At 35.5% G+C, this 22,052-nt stretch overlaps 1 protein-coding gene across 6 annotated transcripts; it reads right to left on the bottom strand.

Annotated features, from left to right (window-relative positions):
- Positions 1-1,379: 1,379 nt before the first annotated feature.
- On the bottom strand, positions 1,380-19,817 carry LOC114316593 (uncharacterized). 6 transcript variants are annotated; one of them, XM_028263277.2, is made up of 13 exons: positions 19,467-19,817; positions 18,686-18,740; positions 17,970-18,241; positions 17,817-17,891; positions 17,674-17,732; positions 17,430-17,565; positions 17,015-17,111; positions 16,851-16,917; positions 13,126-13,224; positions 8,481-8,570; positions 6,867-7,021; positions 2,644-2,745; positions 1,380-1,812 (listed from the first exon to the last, which is right to left on the bottom strand). In XM_028263277.2, exons 3-13 carry the CDS (start codon positions 18,220-18,222, stop codon positions 1,659-1,661), a joined length of 1,287 nt encoding a protein of 428 aa, XP_028119078.2. In that variant the 5' UTR covers positions 18,223-18,241; positions 18,686-18,740; positions 19,467-19,817; the 3' UTR covers positions 1,380-1,658. The 6 variants fall into 6 exon arrangements, with proteins under 6 accessions (XP_028119078.2, XP_028119081.2, XP_028119085.2 ...); XM_028263280.2 differs by having other exon boundaries at positions 19,359-19,720; XM_028263284.2 differs by having other exon boundaries at positions 18,691-18,740; positions 19,359-19,720.
- Positions 19,818-22,052: the final 2,235 nt, after the last annotated feature.

Genomic DNA, 22,052 nt, shown 5'->3' with positions numbered 1-22,052 from the left:
TTTTGAAAACCAATTACAACCTTTAAAAGGTTATGGTTCCTATTCCTTCCCAAGTGGAAATAAGAACACTGCCATTTTTTTTCTAAATCCTCTCAAGGAAAAACATAAGGCACCAAAGGGGAAAGGATTAGAAGGCAATAACATAATCAATAACAAAGAGTTCATTGATAATTACGCTTCCGTTTAACCGTTCATCAATAGATTCAGGTATGTCATTTTGTCTTGATTTCTTGATAATACACATGGTAAATGATCCAAAGTGTAAAGTTTATGTTCTGAAATTTATGTTAACAAACTTGCCTAAATTTACTACACTAATTTGATATGTAGTAAATTAATCATTTTGTAAATGAGAATGAGAAGGTGAATAAAGTGAGATTTTTTTCTCTCTAAGTCACAATAGTTAAGAGATACGTTTAATCAAAATAATCTCAAATTTATATGGTGCAACTTTATTGAATTGGAAAAAGTATACATTATTATGCTGTGTTTGGTTGGGGGATTTGAGGAAGGATTTGGAAATAGAAAGGGAAAAGGTGTGTGAAACTATGTGCAATTTAGGCATGTTTTATTCACATTTCACCTACATTTTCTATTTTCCTTTCCAAATCCCTCCTCAAATCCTCCAACCAAACACAGCATTAGTGTATTTATCCATTGTAGGGTTTTTTTGTCCCTACATTATTAATTAACCTGTCAGTTTCAAAAGCCCAACACCATAAAATTTCATTTTCTTAAAACATTTAATATATGACATGGGATATTTCAGTATGATGTCATTAGGTCCTAAGTTTCTCCATTGACAACAAAATGAAATGAATGCTTTTGGTGACAAAATAAATAAATAAGTAGACACAAGTGAAAGAAGGATCAGATAGAGCCAACCACTTCCTAGTTCTGTACATTTTGGACTATTAGATAAAAAGAATGCTATTATGGTGTGGTGTGGGCATATACGCAGTCACTAATAAATCACTTTCAAACACTAATATCAATCATCATCTTCATTCCCAAGGCTCAAAGGCAAAGCTTATAAAAATCACCAATCTTATGTTGGCCTTGCCATCCTTTCCATGGCCAAAGAAATTATGTGAATGTTAAAAGCTCCATTGGCAAATGCCAACCAGCATATGCCCATGCATGCACAAACAAACATAGACACAAAATCAGAGAGAGAGAGAGACAGAGAAAAGAGCATAATTTGCAGGAAAAAAGGAATACCGACCAAGAAAATTATCACGCCTTCATTTAAATAGTCAATTTTACACAACAGGACATGTGCAACGCTTTTCTATCAAACAAATGGACAATTGAGCTCGCTTCCATTTAATGAGAAGGAAAAAAAAAAAAAAAAAGAAGAAGAAAAAAGCACACATTAGTTGAGAATTGGAAGGATAAAATTATTCCTTTTCCTGGAATAGTAAGTTTACACACAACAGGGACTTGTACAAAGCTCTTTTACATGTGAGACAAGAACCTCTCAAGGAAAAAGGACCAAAAGATATCTGTAAAAAGAAAACAGCAATGTAGACCTTTTTGGTAAAACAGTAACTGAAGAATTATTTTCATTGTCGCAAGTCGCCAATTCCTTGCTTGCAATTATCCCATCCCTGTACGGCGGCGGCCACATACGACAGGAGAACGCTACCATAAATGGCTTATGTTCTATCACCCTTGAGCGTGTTTGAGCTGTTTTGCCCCTTACTACTTATGTTCTCATCATTCCAAGATACATGCACTGGGGGAAGTTGATAATCATCGGGTTTCAGGGCCAAAGCAAAATCAGGTAATGTAGGAGCTGTCTCCATGATTCTGTAATCAACAATTACGATGTAAGTAATTCTAGCAAAGAGGCAAATCCTGCTCAAATGTATTTTAATTATGCATGAGATCATCTGCAGTGCCATGCATATATACCAAATATAGCAATAATGGTAAAGACCAAGTGATGGCACAACTCTAAATTGGATAGAGGTCCATCATCAGATTTGGAAACCTAGGGTGAAGCCTGCAGGTCCATTGCATAGACTGAAAAGTTTTTGGTCTAATAAATGTAATTAGTAGATTATTATTATTAATATCTTAGTTAGGATTTAAATAATTATTAGTTAGGGTATTTTGATTATGTAATCAAATATTATTAGGGTTTTAATTTCCTATTTTTATTAGGATTATTACTTATTAGCCTACAAATTGAAATTTGGTTTAATAATATTGCGGGTGTTTATATGGTTGTAGCCTCTTGAGTGTTTCTTCGCTCTTTCTCCTACGACATTCTACACCACTTTTTTTTTTTGTTTTGTTGGGGGGGAGGGGGTGGTGTTCTTTTTATTTAAAAGAGCAGCCTGAATGGAGATTCCTACTGCATTTTGCACAAATTGAAGCCCAGTATTGCCACTTAAGACTGAAGAGAACCCAGTCATAAAGTACAGTGCACAAAAGATATCTGTGCCAGTGACTGGGAATCCATGTGAATTGACCAAATATAAGAGCGCAAAAAAAGTTCATTGATGGAAACCCATGACGCTATTCTCCATGGGATAGTACTGATTATTTAATCATTATCCACATTACAATCAGTAACTGAAACTAGAAGGAATTGCAATCCGATATCAAGCTTAATACACAAAAGCAAAGACTTACTTCTCATAGGAATACAGATCCCGGTTTATTCGCACCTTACTTGATGTATCCTTTGGAATCTTCTCAGAGAGATACTTCATGGTTCCCCAAAGAGGGGGATTTCTGCACCAAAAATGGCAATTAGGAGGTTTGTATAATGCAATATCATCTACGGTACAAGGTGAAGCATTCCCATCTCCACCCTTGTTGGCGAAGTAAGTAGACAGTAAATGAGAACAATTACTTCTTCAGAAAGTAAATTTTGCATTGCAACGATCAAAAGGTTAAGTCAAATGACAGAGGTTCAATGAGCAGTAACAGCAAATTGACACAATACAGTAACAGCACGTTCAACATGTCAAGGTATCTGTGAGAGGGATTTACAATGTAAATTGACCAAAAACTGATTATGAAATTCTCTTTATATACCATCATAACATAGTTAAAACAACATCGGTACAGCGACTTAAATATATCACTTGTTTTTTCACCGTTTTATATCACCAGAATACATGTCAAGATATCATTTTCTTTCAGTAATTACTTAGTAATTATCTCAAAACAAGAGAACCAATCATGAGTACCCATGTGGGAGGTGATACAAATTGGTGACAAAAAATCAGTGACATAGCAATTCTCTACTGATCTTTGCTTCCAAACAGCAAGAAAAGAGCAATGTGCCACTTGCCGAACTTAAATACTAGATAGAATCTATGGATTTGACGCTCCCTTAGTGAAATAGAGGGGAAATCGTGGGATCATTGGCTGGGAGGCTAGTAGGATTTGAAATCGAACTCCGAATCCTAGAGTCCAGAGAAGTCAAGAAATTGCAACTAGGTTCATCTGATTATATCAGATCGCAAAGAAAATGAAACCACTGAAAAAATGGGGTTTCCTAAACTTCTAAAAGTAGAACAAGCAGGAGCTTTGCATGGTTTTCTCTAACTTGATTCAATGGTCTACAAGAAGGGAGTATAATTTTTTTGATATCAAAGAAAAGCAAAGTATACATCATCAGAATTAGTATTTAAGAAGATTACTAAATATTGTATTAAGAAAAAAAGGGATCTTGTGAACATATTCTAGTAAATCCAGAAGGCAAGAACAATTCTGAATTTAGCAGTGCTATTAATCAGGCCATGATTTAGGCACCAATTTCCAACTGTATTTCTCGTTCACAAAGAATGGCCTTAAAAGCCAAAGCTGACGGAGATGGTAAAGTAAAGTGTTATATTTTAAATTGTGAACACACCCCTTCACATGTCACGAAACTCCAGGACTGGGAGGTGTTGGGATTCAGAAGCAGGATCTGCTTACTCCAGTATTATGTTAACAACCAACTGCTCCAAAAGTTTTAAGTGAATAGAAAGGATATACTTGCATGTTCTGCATACTCCAGTATTATGTTAACAACCAACTGCTCCAAAAGTTTTAAGTGCATAGAAAGGATATACTTGATGTCTTTTTATTTTTTATTTATTTATGTAAGGCTCATAAGCAAATCAGATTTCCTGACATCTTCAACACCCAAGATGTTGTTCTAACTGTATCTGTGAATCTGCAGAATGCATTTAAGGAACCAAAGAGGAAGGAAAACCATAACTGGAAAGACGAGAGCTTTCTCAAACATCATACCTAGAAACTTGTTCATCTGCCTGAATCCAAGTATTTCTAATAAAGCAGATAGCCACAAATGCCCAGTGGAGAAATACAAAGACAGATTCATAGCAGAGGGTTCCACTCCAATACATGGAACTTATTATGCAAAAAACTTTTTGACTGGCCTTTTGAAAAGTTTATATGTGCAGATGCTAAAGTTCGAACATGAAGATGTCCCCTGATTGGAATCTTTACACAAAATACAAATGTGAATTTGAACCTTGCTTGATGCCTGCAGAAGATGTCATCAAGGCAAAAAAAAGATCCATTATGGAGAAAATTCCAATTAGGATGTATGCTGGATGGAGGCAGGGTACCTAAGCCAGAATGAGCAGCAAAGAGGAGCTTTATGATGGCTGTGGAGTAGACATAGGGGGAAAAAAGAGACAAAGATCCTCTTCTTGTAGATATTGAAATCAGCTAATGTTGTTTGTTCCATTGGGAAGTACTACCACACTCATGGCAGCGGACATGAAGGTGGTCAACTCACTCATCAAGTCAGTGTTGTCTACACTAGTCCGTCCCTCTTTTTGGCTCCCTTCTAAGGGGTTAACTACTCTTGACAACTGGCAGTTAATATGTGATTTGAAAGCACAGGATGTTATCTCTTGGGGACATTTTATTTATTTATTTTTTTTTTTCTTTCCAGTGCAACACAGGAAAGCACCCTCTTTTTGTCATCCCTGCAGCTTTCCAGATTTGTATTGAACCCGTGGCGTAGCTAGGACCCTCATGTTTGAGCCTATGCTCAAACCCACCTTCTATTTGAGTAAGACTGGAAAGAATGCCCGCCAAATTCAAATAAGGGAATCCTTCCCCCAATCATTCAAGGAAAAGCTCAATGAAGGGAGGGAGATGCGGTGGGGTAAGAAAAATGCTTTTGGAAATCAAGATATGATTTGTTTACATAAAAAAATGAAGAAGGTCAAGTATGTCCTAGGGTGCGTGTTATCTAAAGGGCCATTTTGGCTTCTGCTTATATATATATATATATATATATGTATTTACTCAAATTTTGAAAATTGAACATAATTTTCCTTGTGTAGCTGTAACTTGTAAGTTTTATGTAGTGTTTACTTGAAGATATGAATTATATAATTTTAGTTTGTTTAATCAAATAAATGGATGGTTTTATTTTTATTGTTTATTTATTTAACATATGTAACATGGAAGTTTGAAACACAACACTAATAACAGAATAAATAATAATAAAGTGATGTATTATGAATTTATGACACATGAAATCATTAAGAAAATTCCTTTTCAAAGCTACTTAAATATAGTACAAAATTTAGCACATATATTGGACCATGTAAAAATATACAAAATCCACAAAAATTTTGAAATAAAAATATTTGTATCAGTAAGTTTATGTGAAGTCATGTGGAAAAATAATTTCACAGCTCTGATTGCCACAACCATTATGCTACACCCATTACTTCCCTACTTTGTGTCACTGCCTCCATCATTATTGCAGATACCACAACCGTTACTTGAAACCTTGTTTCAAATGTAGGGACTAATTTAATAGCTAAAAGATGATTTTACGGTTGAAAATAGTGGCTTCTAAGATCTGGTCAGAGAATATGTTGGAAATTACTTGAAGAAGAAGAAGATGCGCTCTAAGGGGCTTACTCTCACAAGAGCTAAGAAAACCATATACATAACACACTAAATAATTCTCCAAAACTCAATTCTTATTGCATAGAAAGATTATACAGGTATATAGGGTATAGAGTCCAACTTACTCCAACCATGACTAGAACTTCAAAATAGGAAACCTTTGACTTTCTTGACTTCTAAAGTACTTTAGATCTAGCAAACCCATATATAACAACTCATTTAATAACTTGACCCAAAACAAGATCCACATATCCATATCACAACCCAAGTCCAACAAACATTTTTTGGAAATAAAACTGCCTCTCTCGTTCAGGCCCCGGGAATCCCTTGCTTTTGGCGACGGTCTTTATTTACTTTTTTTTTACCACTCCCCCCTATCACAACAAGGCCGGAAGAAAGTTTTGATTTCCCAGAGTTATTTACCAAGCTTGGGACTAGTGGAACATTTTAGGAATTTGAGGTATCGCTTGAAGTAAGGATGAAGTCTCATTCATATAGTTATGTCCCTAGCTTGCGCCCCAACATTTCACATATAAAATGTTGTAGTTATTTGAAAGTTAAGAGCATAATTGAAATTGAAGATGACACTCAAGCTGACCCCAGCAAATCATAACATACCGTGCTTCAAAAAACAAATCCCACACGTTGAGTGAAAACCACAATAGAAAATTGACCCATTGGTTTTGCCAACAGAAATTTCAACAGATAACATATGTAAAGTTACAACAAATATAGTAAAGGGAAAGGTGTTACATGTTCTATTTTGTCTGTCTCCATACTATGTTGCCTGACACAGTTTGTCTGAAGTGAGGGGGGCAAACAACCTCTTAAATTAACCCTAGTCCTATAGATTTCTCATCCAGCACTTTTCAAATAGTCTTCAATCATGAGGGGGAAAAAAGATAACTGATAAATAAAATTAATTCCCGGTAGCAAAGAAAATAGGGATTTCAGCAGATTACCGTGAAAGAGGAGGAACTGTGTTGAAAGCTTCAGATGCCTTCTTACTCTCTTTGAGATACTCATCTGCCGCTTGCAAAGCAGCTACAGCCATCCCATGGGATTTCTCTGTGTTTCCCTCATCAAGGATCAAACCGTGATAATAATATGCTGCAGCCTGGGGACAAAAGTATAAAAACTATGCATCACTCTAAACAAGAATAGCAAAAAATATATAATTAGGAATTGATGGAAATTCTAAATACTAAAAAACAAAATGAACAGAAGAGACCATGTTCTGTTATAAAGGTGCTCCAATTCCAAAGAATGCTGGTGGCCTTTTGTTTACCCATTCCCTATGCTACTGTGTGTCAATCTGCAACAACTAATGCTGGTGTGATTTGTACTCCCTTTGAGAGAACTGGAGATCAACTAGCAAACATCTCAACTAAAAGAGTATCTACTATCTACTATTCTGTTTTACCCAGTTCCTGACAAACTAGGTATTCAAAATATCTTTGTTCCAGCTTGAGGGAGGGAGGGTGGGTCGACTATGCTTTAACTTGCTTACCATTCCTCCTTGTATTAGTCAAGAGGGCATTTTACTAATTTTGCCAACTGGTATAAATACAAGGGATTAAGGCAGAGAACAGTAATTTTAGTTCTCTCCTTTTTCTCAACATGTGCCTATTCTCTCTATTTTCTTGTTTTTCCTCCATAATCAACTTAAGTTCCGTTTTGATTGAAGTTTTAGTATGACGTTCACGACCGAGCTACATTTTGATCAATTATGATTTGTCAAAAGACTTAATGCATTGATAGTTTGGGTTATCCATTGATGAGACCTATACTTGTTCTTTGTTGATTTTCTTGTGTTTCACTTCTTGAGTGATGAAATGGTTGTTGTTTGTGAGCCAATAATATATTTATATTTCTTAATCCCATCATTTCATAGTGGAAGATTGATTTGGAGTTTGACCAATGTAGTATGTAGGCCCATTGCCAAACCATGTAAATTTGGTGTCTTGTGCTTACTTTTATTTGCTTTGAATTTCAGCACCTTGTTGTTATTGGTATATTTGCTCGTTCTCTATTCACATAGAGGGAAAATATAGTGGTTTCTCCCTGTGGAGCGAAATCCCACATTGCCTGAATACTAAAGTAATGTTACGCATATAAGCGTGAGGGCACTCTCACCTCAATAGCTAGTTTTTGGAATTGAATTCTACCCAATACCATGTAACATGATATCAGAGCCAAAGTACTCAAGGATGGGTAAGGTGCATGTCTCTGACCTGCACGTGAGGGAGGGTGTGAAGCGAAGTCCCACATCTGAGTACTAAAGTGATGTTAAGCATATAAGCGTAAGGGCGCCCTCACATCAACAAATAGCTTTTGGGGTTGAGCTCTACCTAATACCGTGTAACACTCCCAACACCTAATACCGTGTAACACTCCCAACATGACGGACTTGGCTCAAGCCCAATTGGGACAAGCCAGGCCAGGCAGCTAAATTTACATGCCTAGAGTCTACATACAGCTTCAACATACATAAACAAAGAAACTAGACTAATAACTGAAACTGAATGATAAAAAGAATAAACAACAAAGAAAGCAACAAAACAATCAAAAGATACCTTTGCTTCGATGTATTTCCACTTAACAAAGAGCCGATGCTTTTCTCCCCAACCATTTGATAGTGGAAGGTTCATTATGTTATCTTGAGCCTACAACATGAGAAGCAAAGACAAAGCAACACATGTTTTAGGTGCATCTCTATATTTGTCAACAGACAACATAAAAACAGTATGATTAATGCACAAGGTCCATGATGGATAATCAATAGCATGTACGTGTATGACAGACAAAAACAGGTTAATAACTTGTTGTTAGAGAAATTTTTTTTGACAAATTAATGATGCCAGAACAAATAAAATCATTATTCCCTTTGTCCCAACCAATGTTTCCAGAACTGCACTCTTTGACCAACCCACAGATGGGATTGGTCACAAGCCAGCTATTCAATAGTCGGTTTGTGTGACAAACGCATGATATCATCCCATGAAAAGAAATAATAGAATTATGTACAATCCGAAATTTATGGAGAGTTTTGGTTTCTACAATTAGCTATAGCCTTCACTTGCCCATTTTCCTACCAGTTAAAGATCCCAAAAAGCCAAAACCTTATAAATCATCAGATCATTGACAGTAACACAATATGAGCATCCATACTTAAGAAAGACAAAATTGTGGGGCGCCATGCGCAAACCGCTCTTCAATCTCCTGGTGAGTTGGATGGGAACAAGACACAGTGGGTTATCTATGAAGCAAGAGATAGATAACGTGTGCAGCGGCGGTCAGCAAGATAGAAACGGCAGTATTTATCGAAAGGAGGTAGACTAATGTTGATTAAGAGTGTTCTATCCAACATTCTGCCTTACTTTATGTCCGTCCATGTGATTCTGGTGGCAGTGGCAAAGCGGATTGAGAAATTGCAAAGGGATTTCTTGTGGGGTAGTGGGGGGGAGGGTTTTCATTATCACTTGGTGGCTTGGGATCGAATTTGTCATCCCAAGGTGAATGGGGGTTTGGGGATTCGAAGGTTGGTCTTGTTCAGTGTGGCCCTGTTAGGGAAGTGGTTATGGCGTTTTGTGGAGGAGCGGGATCGTCTCTGGAGAAGGGTGGTGGTAGCGAAGTTTGGTGTAGAGAGGGGAGGGTGGTGTTCAGGGCGGGTGGGGCAATCTCATGGTCATGGTCTATGGAAAGGGATTTGGCTGGGGTGGGAAAAGTTTTGGAAGAGAGTGAAGCTAAAGATAGGGGTGTGAGATAGAGTTCGGTTTTGGCATGATAGGTGGTGTCATGACCTCACTTTAGAATTGCGGTTCCCCTTGATTTTTGGTATTGCCAATGACACTGAGGTGATGTGGGTGTTGTGCGGTCTGGCCAAGGGGTTTCGACTGTTTGGAATGTGCGCCTGCACCGTAATGTACAGGATTGGGAGCAAGATTAGTTGGTGGAGCTATTGGGTTGTTTATATGAGTTACGAGTAGGGGAGGTTGGGCAGGATTCTTTAGGGTTGGTTTGGCATAAACTAAATAATACAAAAAGTCAAAAAGTCACTATCCTATTTAAATCACATCATCTTATTTAAATCACATCACCTCTCTAACACATCACATCAAACCCAACCCAAACCCAACCCATATAAGCCAATAAGTCAAAAAGTGCACTTTTTTAGAACATCTCAAACCAACCCTTAGTATGGGAATGTCCTGGGGACGTTTTCTGTATCTTCTTATTATGGTGTGCTTGCTCACGAGGAGGCGGTTGCTTTCCTTGGAAGTGTGTCTGGGTCTCGGGTACGCCATCTAAGGTGGCCTTTTTTGTGTGGATGGCCATGTTGGGGCATATCTTGACTATGGATAATTTAATTCGTCGGGGCCACATATCGGTTAATTGGTGTTGCTTGTGTTGTGGTGATGCGGAGTCGGTGAATCATTTGTTCGTTCATTGTCTGGTTACTTCTCGACTTTGGGTACTAGTTGTTGCGACTTTTGGATTGACTTGGGTGTAACCGAATTCGGTTAAGGCAGTCATGCAAAACTGGGTGGGGGGTCAAGTTGGAAGGAGCCGTCAGAAGGCGTGGATGCTTAATTATCATTGTATTCTATGGTTGGTTTGGTTGGAACGGAATAGGCGTGTTTTTCAAGAGGTGTCCCATTCAGTCCCTTGGGATAGCTTCTTACAGTTTTACATAGTTGGGTGACAAGTTCAATTGATCCTGATGTTTTAGCTTTTGTAGATTTTGTGAAGGATTTGATTTGTTAGTCCGTTGAGCCTCTATGGCTTCCATTGTTGTATTCTTTGCATCATCTTGATGCCTTTTAATAAAGTGTGGTTCTTTATCCAAAAAAAAAAAGAAAAGAAAAAGGAGATAGATAAGTATAACGGAACTGGAAGCATAACAAAATATGATAAAAACAGGCTTACGTCATAGCTTAAAGGGGCAGGATGTATGCTAGTTGTTAGAGTTGACTAATTGCTTTCACTATCTGTTTTGAAGAGCATGAAATGAACTGATATCCTGATCCGACCAAAGTGGATTCCAAAATCTAAACCTTCCTAAATCAGGAACTGTTTTCACACCATTGACCGAAATCGACTCATCTCAATCTTTAAGGAAGAGATCGACGATCCCAAGTTATTTTACTCCATTAAGAGAGTCCTTTCCACTAGACAACTCCTAGGAGGTGAGAACCCTATCCGGCTCTTCACCTTATTCTAATTGATGAACACGGAGGTTGCGGTTTCTCGGGTTGAATAAGCCTTAAAGGAAGCAAATAGGTCTCAAAGGTTCCATTGAAAAGAAATGGTTTCTCAAAGGGGTCAAGTCAAGGAAGATCATAGTGGTCAAATGAAAATGAATTTTTTTGGGTTGAGTCAATCAATTTAGTTCTAAGATAGAAGAACGGAAAGGGATAACTGTGAAAAAATCAAGAGAGCAAGAGTATGGCATAGAAGTAAAAAGAGACAATCCGAAACTAGTTGGATTTGATATCAAGAGAGAGCATTACGTAAACCACTATATCCAAAAAATGAGGCTTGAAAGAGGATAATCAAATGGTTTTTTAGTGTGAATGCAGTCAGGTGGAATTATACATCAAAGCACACACAAAAACCCAGAAGGGTAGATTCATTTATAGGTGATGAGAGAGTGGAAACCTTCATATTAGAAATTGAATTGGGACAGCCCAGCAAACCTGCAATCGTTTCAAATGGACCATGGTTTAACCAATCCAATTGGAGAAATCTATTAAAAGAACACATTTTTTAAAAGGAAGAGATTTTGGAGATTATTCTGGACAGGTGACCAATTTCAGGTGTAGAACCAGAATTTTGAAACATAGGTCCCTATAATAAAGGATAGAACTCACAGGGCACAATAAAAATCGTGAAAACTGTGCAGTGTATTGTAAAGTAGGACAAAAACTAACTCATAAACTGACTAGTTACCAATTCAGAAAAGCTAAAGGGAGGGTTTGATATCTTTCAAATTAGAAATTGGAATTAGTTGGGGCCCCCGCAAGTGGACGGTGGGATTGGTCCCCAGGAATAGTCGGTCCAATGGGCTAGATACCAAGTTATCAAAAAAAATATTAGAAATCGAGTTGGGACTGTTCAGCAGACCCACAACAGTTTCAAATGGACAATGGTTTAACCAATCCATTTGGAGAAATCTATTAAAAGAACACATTTTTTAAAAGGAAAAGATTTGGAGATAAGATAACCTATTTTAGGATATTTCTTTGAGAATATATTTACATGATTGGGTTACAGATGAGCTGGTGAGCTTCTTGAGGTGCTTAATCATGCATCTAGCAAGATGTATTCGGAGAGGGGTAACAAGATTAGATGGAAATTATCAAGGTTAGACCATTGTGAGCTGAAATCTTTCTGTGGTCACTTGGTGGGATACCAAGAGGATTTTTTCCTTGAAGTCTCTTAAGGCCCCCTCCTAGTTGCTTTTTATGGATGGTATGAGACACATGGAAAGATTCTCACTATTGATAAGCTCTTCCCTAGATGATTGTTTATTGGTCATCTTCTTTTTTATTGCTCAATGGCTAGAGAGTCTTGGGTGTTGATCCTCCCTTTGTTTAGGTTGCATTGGGTGGTCCAAGGTCGAGGATGCGATATATAGTTGGAGAGGAGGTAGAGTGTGGAAGAAAGACAACAAACTTGGCTTTTGGCTCCTTTGTGCCTAATGGACTCATTTGCGGAGACCAGAACAGTAAATCATTTAAGGGAGTGGAGGTTCTTTTGTATAGGTTCAATAGTAATTTCCATCGTTTTGTATTAGTTCGGTCTTGGAAAAGTCTCCCCTTCTCTTTAGCAATTTTTGAACTTTTGGCCTCCTTCATTATCGATGAAAAATAAATCAAATCTTGATCTCTAAAAGCATTATCATTATAGAGCACTTTGATATGGCAAGAGGTGTATATTGTGTCACTTTTGTTCCTTTGTGCCTCATAAATAATATTTATTTCACTCTTCAAAAAATATATATATTCATATAATTAGTAGTACAATAATAACTACCCTATTGATAATTGATCCCAAAAAAGAAAAAAAGAAAGAAAGAAAGAACAATCATATTATTCCCACAATGCAAGACAGCTGGGAGCCACAAAAAAGGCATGTTAAATTGATAATCACAACCCCAATGACTTATATCTGTAAGTAAGAGCTTAGAAACAACAGTGAAAGGTAATGCAGTAATACCTGCTGCCAGTACTTTACCATCTCACACGCTATTCTTCGCTTCACTGCAAGCGTTGCCTTGGTACTATCAATTGCTAATCCAAGCTGGATATCAACAACCTAAAACAGCCATTGAAAAAACATATTAAAAAATGATAAAACAGTGTAGTTCCCATGTAAAGTCAGTTTCCAGAATAAATTTAACAATGCAAGTACTCCATTCAACTTGAACCAGTTGACTTAATAATACGACCCACTAAACCAACAACAGGGAGTCGATTGCATATAAATCATCAGTGAGAAACTGGTAAGGATATGTCTGATATGTTCCCAATAATGCTGCTCATCATTTTAGAGTTTGTGAAAATAAATGAGATATGTAACATTTTGTAGATAATTTAAGTAAGAATATGAGGTTTTACTGGCCGTAAGAAGCTTTTCCGAAGAATAACTTGCATGAATTTGTGAAAAGCATTTGCGAGTACTAAAACGAGTAGTAGTCATAGAAGAAAATTGCAGAGACAAAAAAATAAAATAATAAAATAACTAACATTCGAGAGTTTAACCATCCAAAAATCTTGTTTTGTTGTAATCAACCCTACTTCATAAGAGTTTCAACCGATATCAAATTCCAAATTCACTTCCATATCAGCAAGATTCAATACCAATATATATTACAACATACAAATCAATTAGAACTTAAAAGGTTATTGAATGCGACTTGTTATAAATATGAACCTTCGCTTACCATATTTTAATATATATCACCAATCCATATAATGACAGGCAATACTGGAACTTTATTGTTCTTTACCTTTAATTTTATTGTTTCGTAAATAGAATAAAGTGGCAATGAAAATATGATTCCTTGGGATAAGAAATCAAAAGGTTTGCTAGCTTTCAGTGATATGACCTGAATAGTTGAATACACTTTTTTATCAAATAAAATACAGAGCTCAATATTTTGGCCCCGTTTGGTAGAGCTGTGGGAAAGTGATTATAGATTATACCTTAACGGATTATACCTTATAGTTGTGATGTGAACATAAGCTGGTAACCTGTTTGGTGTAGCTGTAGGATTATAGATTTAAGCAACAGAATAGTGTTTAGTAAATAAGCTGTAAAATAGTTTTTTGCTTTGTGTAATTGTCATTTTCGCCCTTATGAACATAAAAGTTGTTATTTTTTCATTTTCTTCAATTTTAATTTTAAAAAAAAATTATTTCATTAATGAAAGTTAATATAATTAGTATCAATTAATATAAAAATTTATATAATTCATTACAACAATTGTTATTTCATTTTTTTTATTTCATTTAATAAAATTTATTTCATTTTTTTTCATTAATATCAATTAGCAACAAATTTTTTTTTATTACAATACCAAAGAATTTTATATAAATATAAAATTCTTTTAATAGAAGTTATTTAATTGAAATAAATTTATATCAATATTAATTGAAATAAATTATGCAATTTATATCAATATTAATTGTGAAATAAATTTATATCAATCTTTTCTTTTTCTCCTTATTTTTTTTTCTCTTCTTTTTTTTTCTTCTCTTCTTTCTTTGTTAATTTTGTTTAATTTATTAATTTATTAAAATTAATACCAATTAATATTCATGTTCTAATTTATATTAATGTTGTGATTTTTTTACATATTATTTGTTATTTAATATAAAAATTGTTATTTTATATATATTTCATTATATATTATTTGGTATTTTTAATATAAAAATTATTTTAGTGTGATTTAATATAAAAATTGTTATTTTATATATATTTTTTTATATTAATGTTGGGTACAAGCCGGAGATGGCTCGCTGTCGCCGTTGAAACAACACTAGAGATGCGCGCGCGCACGCGAGAGAGAGAGAGAGAGAGAGAGAGAGAGAGAGAGATCATGAAGAGAGGAGAGAAGAGAGAAGAGAGAGAGAGAGAGAGAGAGCGCTCTGGTTTGACCAGATCGCGACCAAAACCCTAGCCTGGTTGTCCGACCAGATCGCGAAGAGAGAGAGAGATAGCTCTGGTTTGTTGAGAGCTCTGGTTCTCCGACCAGATCGCAATGCTCTGGTTAGGGTTTCAAATCGCGATGGCGGTGGTGAAGGAGAGAGATTTTCAGATCAAGAGAGAGAGATCGCGAAAAGAGAGAGAAGAGATATCGAAGAGAGAGAACTCTGATTTGCCTCCGCTGGAAATCACTCTCGTCAGAAATCTCTGCTGGAAATTGCCTCTGTCTCTCTCTCTCTCTCAAGTGAGCAATGAACAGTGTTTTGTGAAATGGGATTTATATAGTTGGGTTTTTGGTAATAGTTGAGTATTAACGAGAGCATTTAAGTAATTTTAGCCCCCCCCCACACACACACCCAACACCAGCTGCACGCTTAAGTCGAAATCTAAAACACCCCCTAACCAGCTTTTGAGATAAGCTGAAAAATAGCATGATTTAAGGTATAAGCTAGCTAACTTAAGCTACACCAAACATAATATTTTAGCTTAAATTAAGCTAAAAGCTGAAATAAACAGCTTATAAGCCCTATCAAACAGGCCGTTTATATACGTATTAACTATGTATGGTTTTCTGATACTCTATGGTAATATTATTCTTACTATCTACAACCTGACAACAAAAGAGAAATGATTTAGAACCAACAAAACTTTAATCGTTCAAAAAGTTAAACACATAAGATACACAATCCCAAGCTACCCCAACAATACAATTTTGACTATGCTTTGGCTCATGAGGCATACACCTACAGAGACCCTTTTATTTTTAAACCCCTCAAGGAATTGAGTATCAATTCCCCTTAAGACAAGTTTTGAATCAATCCATAGGACAACTTTCTACAACTATTTATTTAGTATGATAGATCATACAATATTATATGTAATAAACTTTAAGATCAGATTTTGTTCTGAATCATTTTGTTGCCTATTTCATTGTTTCAGCTATTATTTTCTATTTTGTTTTTTCATGTTGCTATTCTTTTATTCTTGAATTTTTGTCCATTTAAGACCACCAACCAATAAGTGCTATCTTGGGTCAACTTGGTGCTGACCTCCAGCTTTATTTAAAATCGAAAGCAAACTATATAAGCTCAAGATTAAACATGATACCCACAAATTGAACAAACCATGGGTATTGGTAATCCTTCATACCCTTCAGAAAGCAGCTAATTATGAAACTAGGAATTCACAATTTAATTATGGCCTAACAAATTTCAGCCTTTGAAAAAAAAAAATTTAAGTGCAAACAATGAAGTGTACAAAATCAGATTGAAGTTCTAGATTCCAGTTCATTTACATTGACAGGCTAAGTACATTCATTCAAATTATGACTGTCATGTGAGTAGAATTTGAAAAATGTCATTTTACATGTTGATAAAGCAAATAAAACAATTCAAAACTTTTTATCCTCTTTACAGCTATTGTGTCAATTTTATTTAACTTCTTAATTTAATCATCTCTGTGATAAACTGGCACATTAGTATTTGTATCATAAATCTGTGAAATAAAATTCCTCATGATTGCCTGTTGCAACTTGATTACTGCCAAAAGAAAGACAGATCATTTGTGGAATCAGTTGAATGATAGTCAAACCTAGAGCATGGTTAGAAACGTAGTAGTGTAAACAGATTATTTACAAGTAAGTATATTGGATTGTGTCCATGGGCATGCTCATCTGTTGGTATGAAACCTAAACAACTTAACAGTTTAACTAAAACCACCAAGACACCAAGTACCTGCCCTAATGCTTGAAGGCAAAGTGCTCGTAGAACTCCTTCAGCTAGGTCAACTGGTAGATCTCTCCTAAAATCAGAACAAGAGTCAAATGAGTAACCTTGCAGTGTATGAAAATTATTAAAATCGTACGCTAGTGAGTAAGCAAGTCTTTTCATATGTAGACCTGAGTTCAACAGGCAACAGCGGGAGTACTTGTTTGACAGAACAATCAAGGTATCCAGCTGCCTTTAATAATATGTCAATTGAAGCCCGCCTGCTCTCTGCCACATCAAAGAATAGAAAACAACACACTTACAGAAGAACCATCCGTAACAAGAAAAGCCAAGTCAGCATAATGGCAAAAATCAAAACAGTAATTGGGCATGACTGCAATATTCTTAGCTCCTTACACTGAAGTATAAGGATTTTTAGCAATATTAATAGGCCACAACTACAATATTTTGTAATGATGAATCACTCAGCACATCTGAAATTTTGTCACCATAAAGAGCTATTTTGTCAAACTACAAACAATATATCCTTATTTGTTGCGGTACAAAGAAATCTGGAATGGGCACACTAATAACACTTAAGAGCACCTTCTGAAACTTTTGGTTGATAACCATCAGCAGATGTTCTTGGAAGAAGCAGCAAGTTAGCTTGTGATAATGATAGCACTGCCATCAAGTGCAGAACTGATAAAACCTCATACCAAGCATTAGACATTGCTGTTTCCTGAAAGATTGTTAATTCAGATTAAACAAGCCTTCATCTGAATAGAAAAAATATCGTGTCAAATAAAAAATAATATAGATAGAAGAAACAATCAGATTCTATTCTCACCTCTGCATCATCCTCCTGATTAATCCAAACAAACTGTACCATGTGTTGTAATAAGCTTCCTGCAAAATAGAGACAAGTAACAATCAGGACTACTCGTAAACATAGAAAATGTTCTAATGGGATCAGCACGGTTCGTGTTTTACCATCTTTAACTAATCCAAGAAGAACAGGCAAATAATCTTGAAGAGCCTGCTGAAGATCCGCCAAAGTTGAACCTCCTGAGAGACAATAACTGATGCATTACTATTTCCGATTACAAACAATTCCAGAAGACATCAGGCTACTATATGACTAACCGTGTTGAGTAGTAGTTTTTCTCCTTGTTCTTGTAATTGTTGGAGCTTCTTGGCCTGCCATTACAACTATTCGGGTTCTAAGAGCAGAAAGGCGTTCAACTAAAGTTCTAGGTAATTGATCACCAAGTGACTGAGAGAAGTCCACAGGTGTAGGAATCCGTAAGCCAGGAACAAAAACAGAAACTTCCCCAATGTTTGCTGGCCGCCTTCTGTTTCCTCCGGAGTCCTTTGGGGTCGATACCAGGCATCCCATGTCCAAAGATTTGCTGAATCTGCCAACCCAAATTATATAGAGTCAGGGAATTGAATACATGACACTGAACAAGAGAATCAGAAAAAAGGAATGGGAAACAAATGACCTCTCTTACAAGAATCAATGTTGATTAGAGAACAGAGTACACACACTTATTCTAATATATGGGGAAAAGAAGAAAAACTTAGAACTCAAAAATCGAAGTTCAAAGGATGTGGACAACGTTCACAAGAAATATAGAAAAATAGCAATAAAAAGGTCACAAAGAGGAAGTAATAAATGACCAACCAACAAAGTAGTGGGCTACTCACGGGCAGTGGCAGAGTGATTGTCACCAAAACTCTGTCTCTCTCTCTCTCTCTCTCTCTCTCTCTCTCTCTCTCTCTCTCTCTCTCTCTCTCTCTCTCTCTCCCCATATGTAGTATAGGAAGTAATATATACGTTAAAAGATAGACTTTATTACCTTGCCTTTTTTATCAGAAGAAGATCAAATGATGGGTCGGAACTTTTAGTAATTTCTGCATAAAGAATTTATAACTGCAAGTGAGGCCAAGAGGTATATATACAGAAATAAACAAAAGTAACAGAACTTCACAAGAATGGCATGACTAGTGACAGGTGTTGTGTCATTTTTCTGACTTTTCTTAATTTCATTATTTCTGAATGCCTTCTTTTCATATTTCCAACTAGAAAAAGGAATTTCCAAATAAAGAAATGGAAGACACCAACGGATCAAAAGCTTTAACTATTGTATGTATGTGCATGAGAAAGTATACATACATACGTACGTAGACATATACATATACATATATATATATATATATATATTAAAGAGCTTCAAATCGTTTTAGCTTGTGAATCAAGGATCATAAAACTGAGTTTGAATTATCACAAGAAGAAGCCATATGAATTTCTAAATTTGGATTGAATCTACCAAAAATCAAGAATCCAAACAAAAATTGGCAAAACAGAAGCTACAGAGCAGCAGGGGCGCCCAATAAGAGAAACTAAACAAACCCAAGAGGAAGAAAGAGAATTCTGAAGATTCTACCGAAACCCATTTGAATTCAGCAAAATTGAAGGAGTAAATACAGAGATCATTTCAACTGGAGAAGATGGAAACCAAGGCAACATACATGTATGTACCATGTCGTCTCTTGCATTTGAGATGAGAGACAGTCAAAAGTAACAGTGCTCAATAGTCAAATTCAATTGAAATAAAATCAAATCAAATTAAAACCAACCCTAGTACAGAAAGCTGAACATCGAATCGAACTGGTGAATTCCTCTCAGAGTAAGAATTTAAGAAAAGCTGACGACAACAACACCTACTACAACAGAGAGCAGCTGAGGATAGATCACGCCCTCACACAATTTCTTCTAACTTTCTAAATTCAGAATTCAACTTCTTCTTTTCCTTCCTTCTTGTTCCTTTACTTTATTGGAGAGAGAGAGAGAGAGGCGTGAGGGAGAGAGAGTGTCTTAGAAGGTTCAACTTAGAGGGGAATTGCCGATAAGTTCGCAGCAACTTATCAAGCAGGGGAGAGATTTTTTTGGGAAAAATTACAAATAATAAAACTAGTAGAAAAATAAATAAATAAAACAAGATTTTTACCGATAATAACTAAAATCCTCCCCCTAAAAAATTTTTTAAAAAAATCCTCACCAACTTGGATATCTGTTTATAGGAAAATTTTATTGGTAATTATTCAGTAATTCCGAAATATAGACACGTAATATTTTATAATATTGTGATTGGTAGAGAAAGTGGGCAGATGAAGTATTATGTTGGGAGGCTCTATTTACACACCACTCTCTCGCTCAAGACAAACCACTTCTAAAGACACATCAAAAATAATTTATAAAATTAAATATTTTTCTCATCACACACCACAAATTTATATATTTACTCTTACTCACACATCCACCCACAACAATATATACACAAAGTTCCAACTTTGTCCCCACACAGCCACACACCCCACACCCACGATATTCATATCCCCTTTCGTTCTCTATTTACACCGGTGAACATCATTGTTGAAAACACTCATCAAGACGTCGTCAGTGGTGTTACTCAACACAGTTCTGGAAAATAAAAAAAAATTTATAACTGTTCGGCAGTACAGAGTTGAATTAAATGAAAAAGTTCGACCGTAGTGATCCGAACAAATTTCACTTGTTCGATTGTAGTCTGTTGGACATATGTAAGTTGTTCGATTGTAGTATGTTGAACAGATGTAATTTGTTCGATTGTAGTCTGTTGAACATATGTAATTTGTTCGATTGTAGTTTGTCGAACAATGATATATCATTCACCTCTAGTTAACCGAACAACGATTTACCACTCATAAACGAAAACGAAAACGAAGACGAAAACAACAACAAAAAAAAAAAACATTTTCATTGCTCCATTGTTCCGAATGAGAATGGTCAGATGCATCCTTTATTGAATCCAATCAAAATCTTCAATTATACTATATTTTTTATTATTTGTTGAAGGGTTTTTTATTTTGGTTTTAGGATTTTTGGATTCTTGACAGAGAAGATACGTACGGAACAAGTTTGAAATTGATGATTTATATTATATTGATTCTTGTCCTTTATGGTAAATACACAAATGGGGTGTATCATAACTTGTCATTTATAGTCATTTCACTTAGGCAGTGGCTTTGGTCCAGTTCAAGATCGGATTGGACCGTGCTATTGGGCCCGTGGGGGCCCACTACGGGTCCTGTTTTGATAATCCGAACCGTGTAATGTGTAGAACTTGTCGAGTACTATATGCCTATAAAAAATCACGTTGATCGGATATCGATAGTTATATGAACAAAATAGTTTTTTATCAACCGTTAATTTTTTCACCGTCCATTTTTTTTAATACAAAACTGATTTGATCACATAGCTATTGATATCCGATCAACGTGATTTTTTACAGGCATGTAGTACTCGACGAGTTCTACACATTGAACGGTTCGAATTATCAAAACGGGCCCAAAAAAAGGGGCCCTATGGGCCGAATTGGACGGGTCCAGTCTTGATCTCAACTTGAGACAAGCTGGACCCTTTCACTTAAGGTTAAAATTGTAATAAAAAATTAATTAATAGTTTGTCTTGAGAGGAAAAGTGATGTGTAAATAGAATGACCCTATTATGTTGGGTGATTGGAAAATATGGAGGCATATTGAATAATGATTGATAAGGAGTACAGACACATAGTAAATATTGAATAATTTCTCAAATTGTATTATGTACACTACATGCTCTATGTACTTTTACGCCAATTTTTTTAGTTATGATTAATTTTTTTTAGTTATAATATTATTTTAAGATATTGGCTTCGTTTGAGAAGTGAATTGACTTTTTGGTTATACCTATAACTAAAAAATCTTGTTTAGGTGGGACTTTTGACTTTTTTTTTTACTTTTGTCTTATTAATTTTTTGGTCTATTTTATCTTTTTGTAACTATTTTATCTTAATAATCCCTCAACTAAGATGCCAAATGAGGGCATTTGATTATGATTTTTTTATATTTGATTATGATTTTTTTTTTTTTAGTTATTCAAAAAATATAAAATTATGTCATTTTATTCTGTAATTATAATAGACAAATGGTATAACTTATTTACAAGACCAAAATCTCTTCAACATCAATTCATTTTCTTTTGTAATCTGATGCCAATTTTAATTTCATTTTAACTCAATCACATCTCTTATCAATCATTCTAATTATTTATTTGAATTTTTTGTACCTATTTTTATGTAATTATTAAATTTTTTACCAATTAATATGAATGCGGCTTCCACATCTTATCTAGCTACACTATAA

This window comes from Camellia sinensis, unplaced genomic scaffold (genome assembly GCF_055761805.1).
Source record: "Camellia sinensis isolate YWXY unplaced genomic scaffold, ASM5576180v1 Unanchor13, whole genome shotgun sequence".
Classification (NCBI taxonomy): Eukaryota; Viridiplantae; Streptophyta; class Magnoliopsida; order Ericales; family Theaceae; genus Camellia; species Camellia sinensis.
The sequence above is the reverse complement of the archived record's forward strand: the minus strand, read 5'-3'. Positions and strand labels throughout refer to the sequence as shown.

Bases quoted from the DNA above. Each gene is read 5' to 3' on its own strand.
- LOC114316593 (XM_028263277.2), bottom strand. From the start codon at position 18,222: ATGGGATGCCTGGTATCGACCCCAAAGGACTCCGGAGGAAACAGAAGG. The intron at 17,112-17,429 runs GTGCTCTTAAGT...TTGATGTGGCAG, and splicing joins TCAACCAAAAGTTTCAGAAG to AGAGCAGGCGGGCTTCAATT. The intron at 16,918-17,014 runs GTCTACATATGA...TTCTGATTTTAG, and splicing joins CTGTTGCCTGTTGAACTCAG to GAGAGATCTACCAGTTGACC.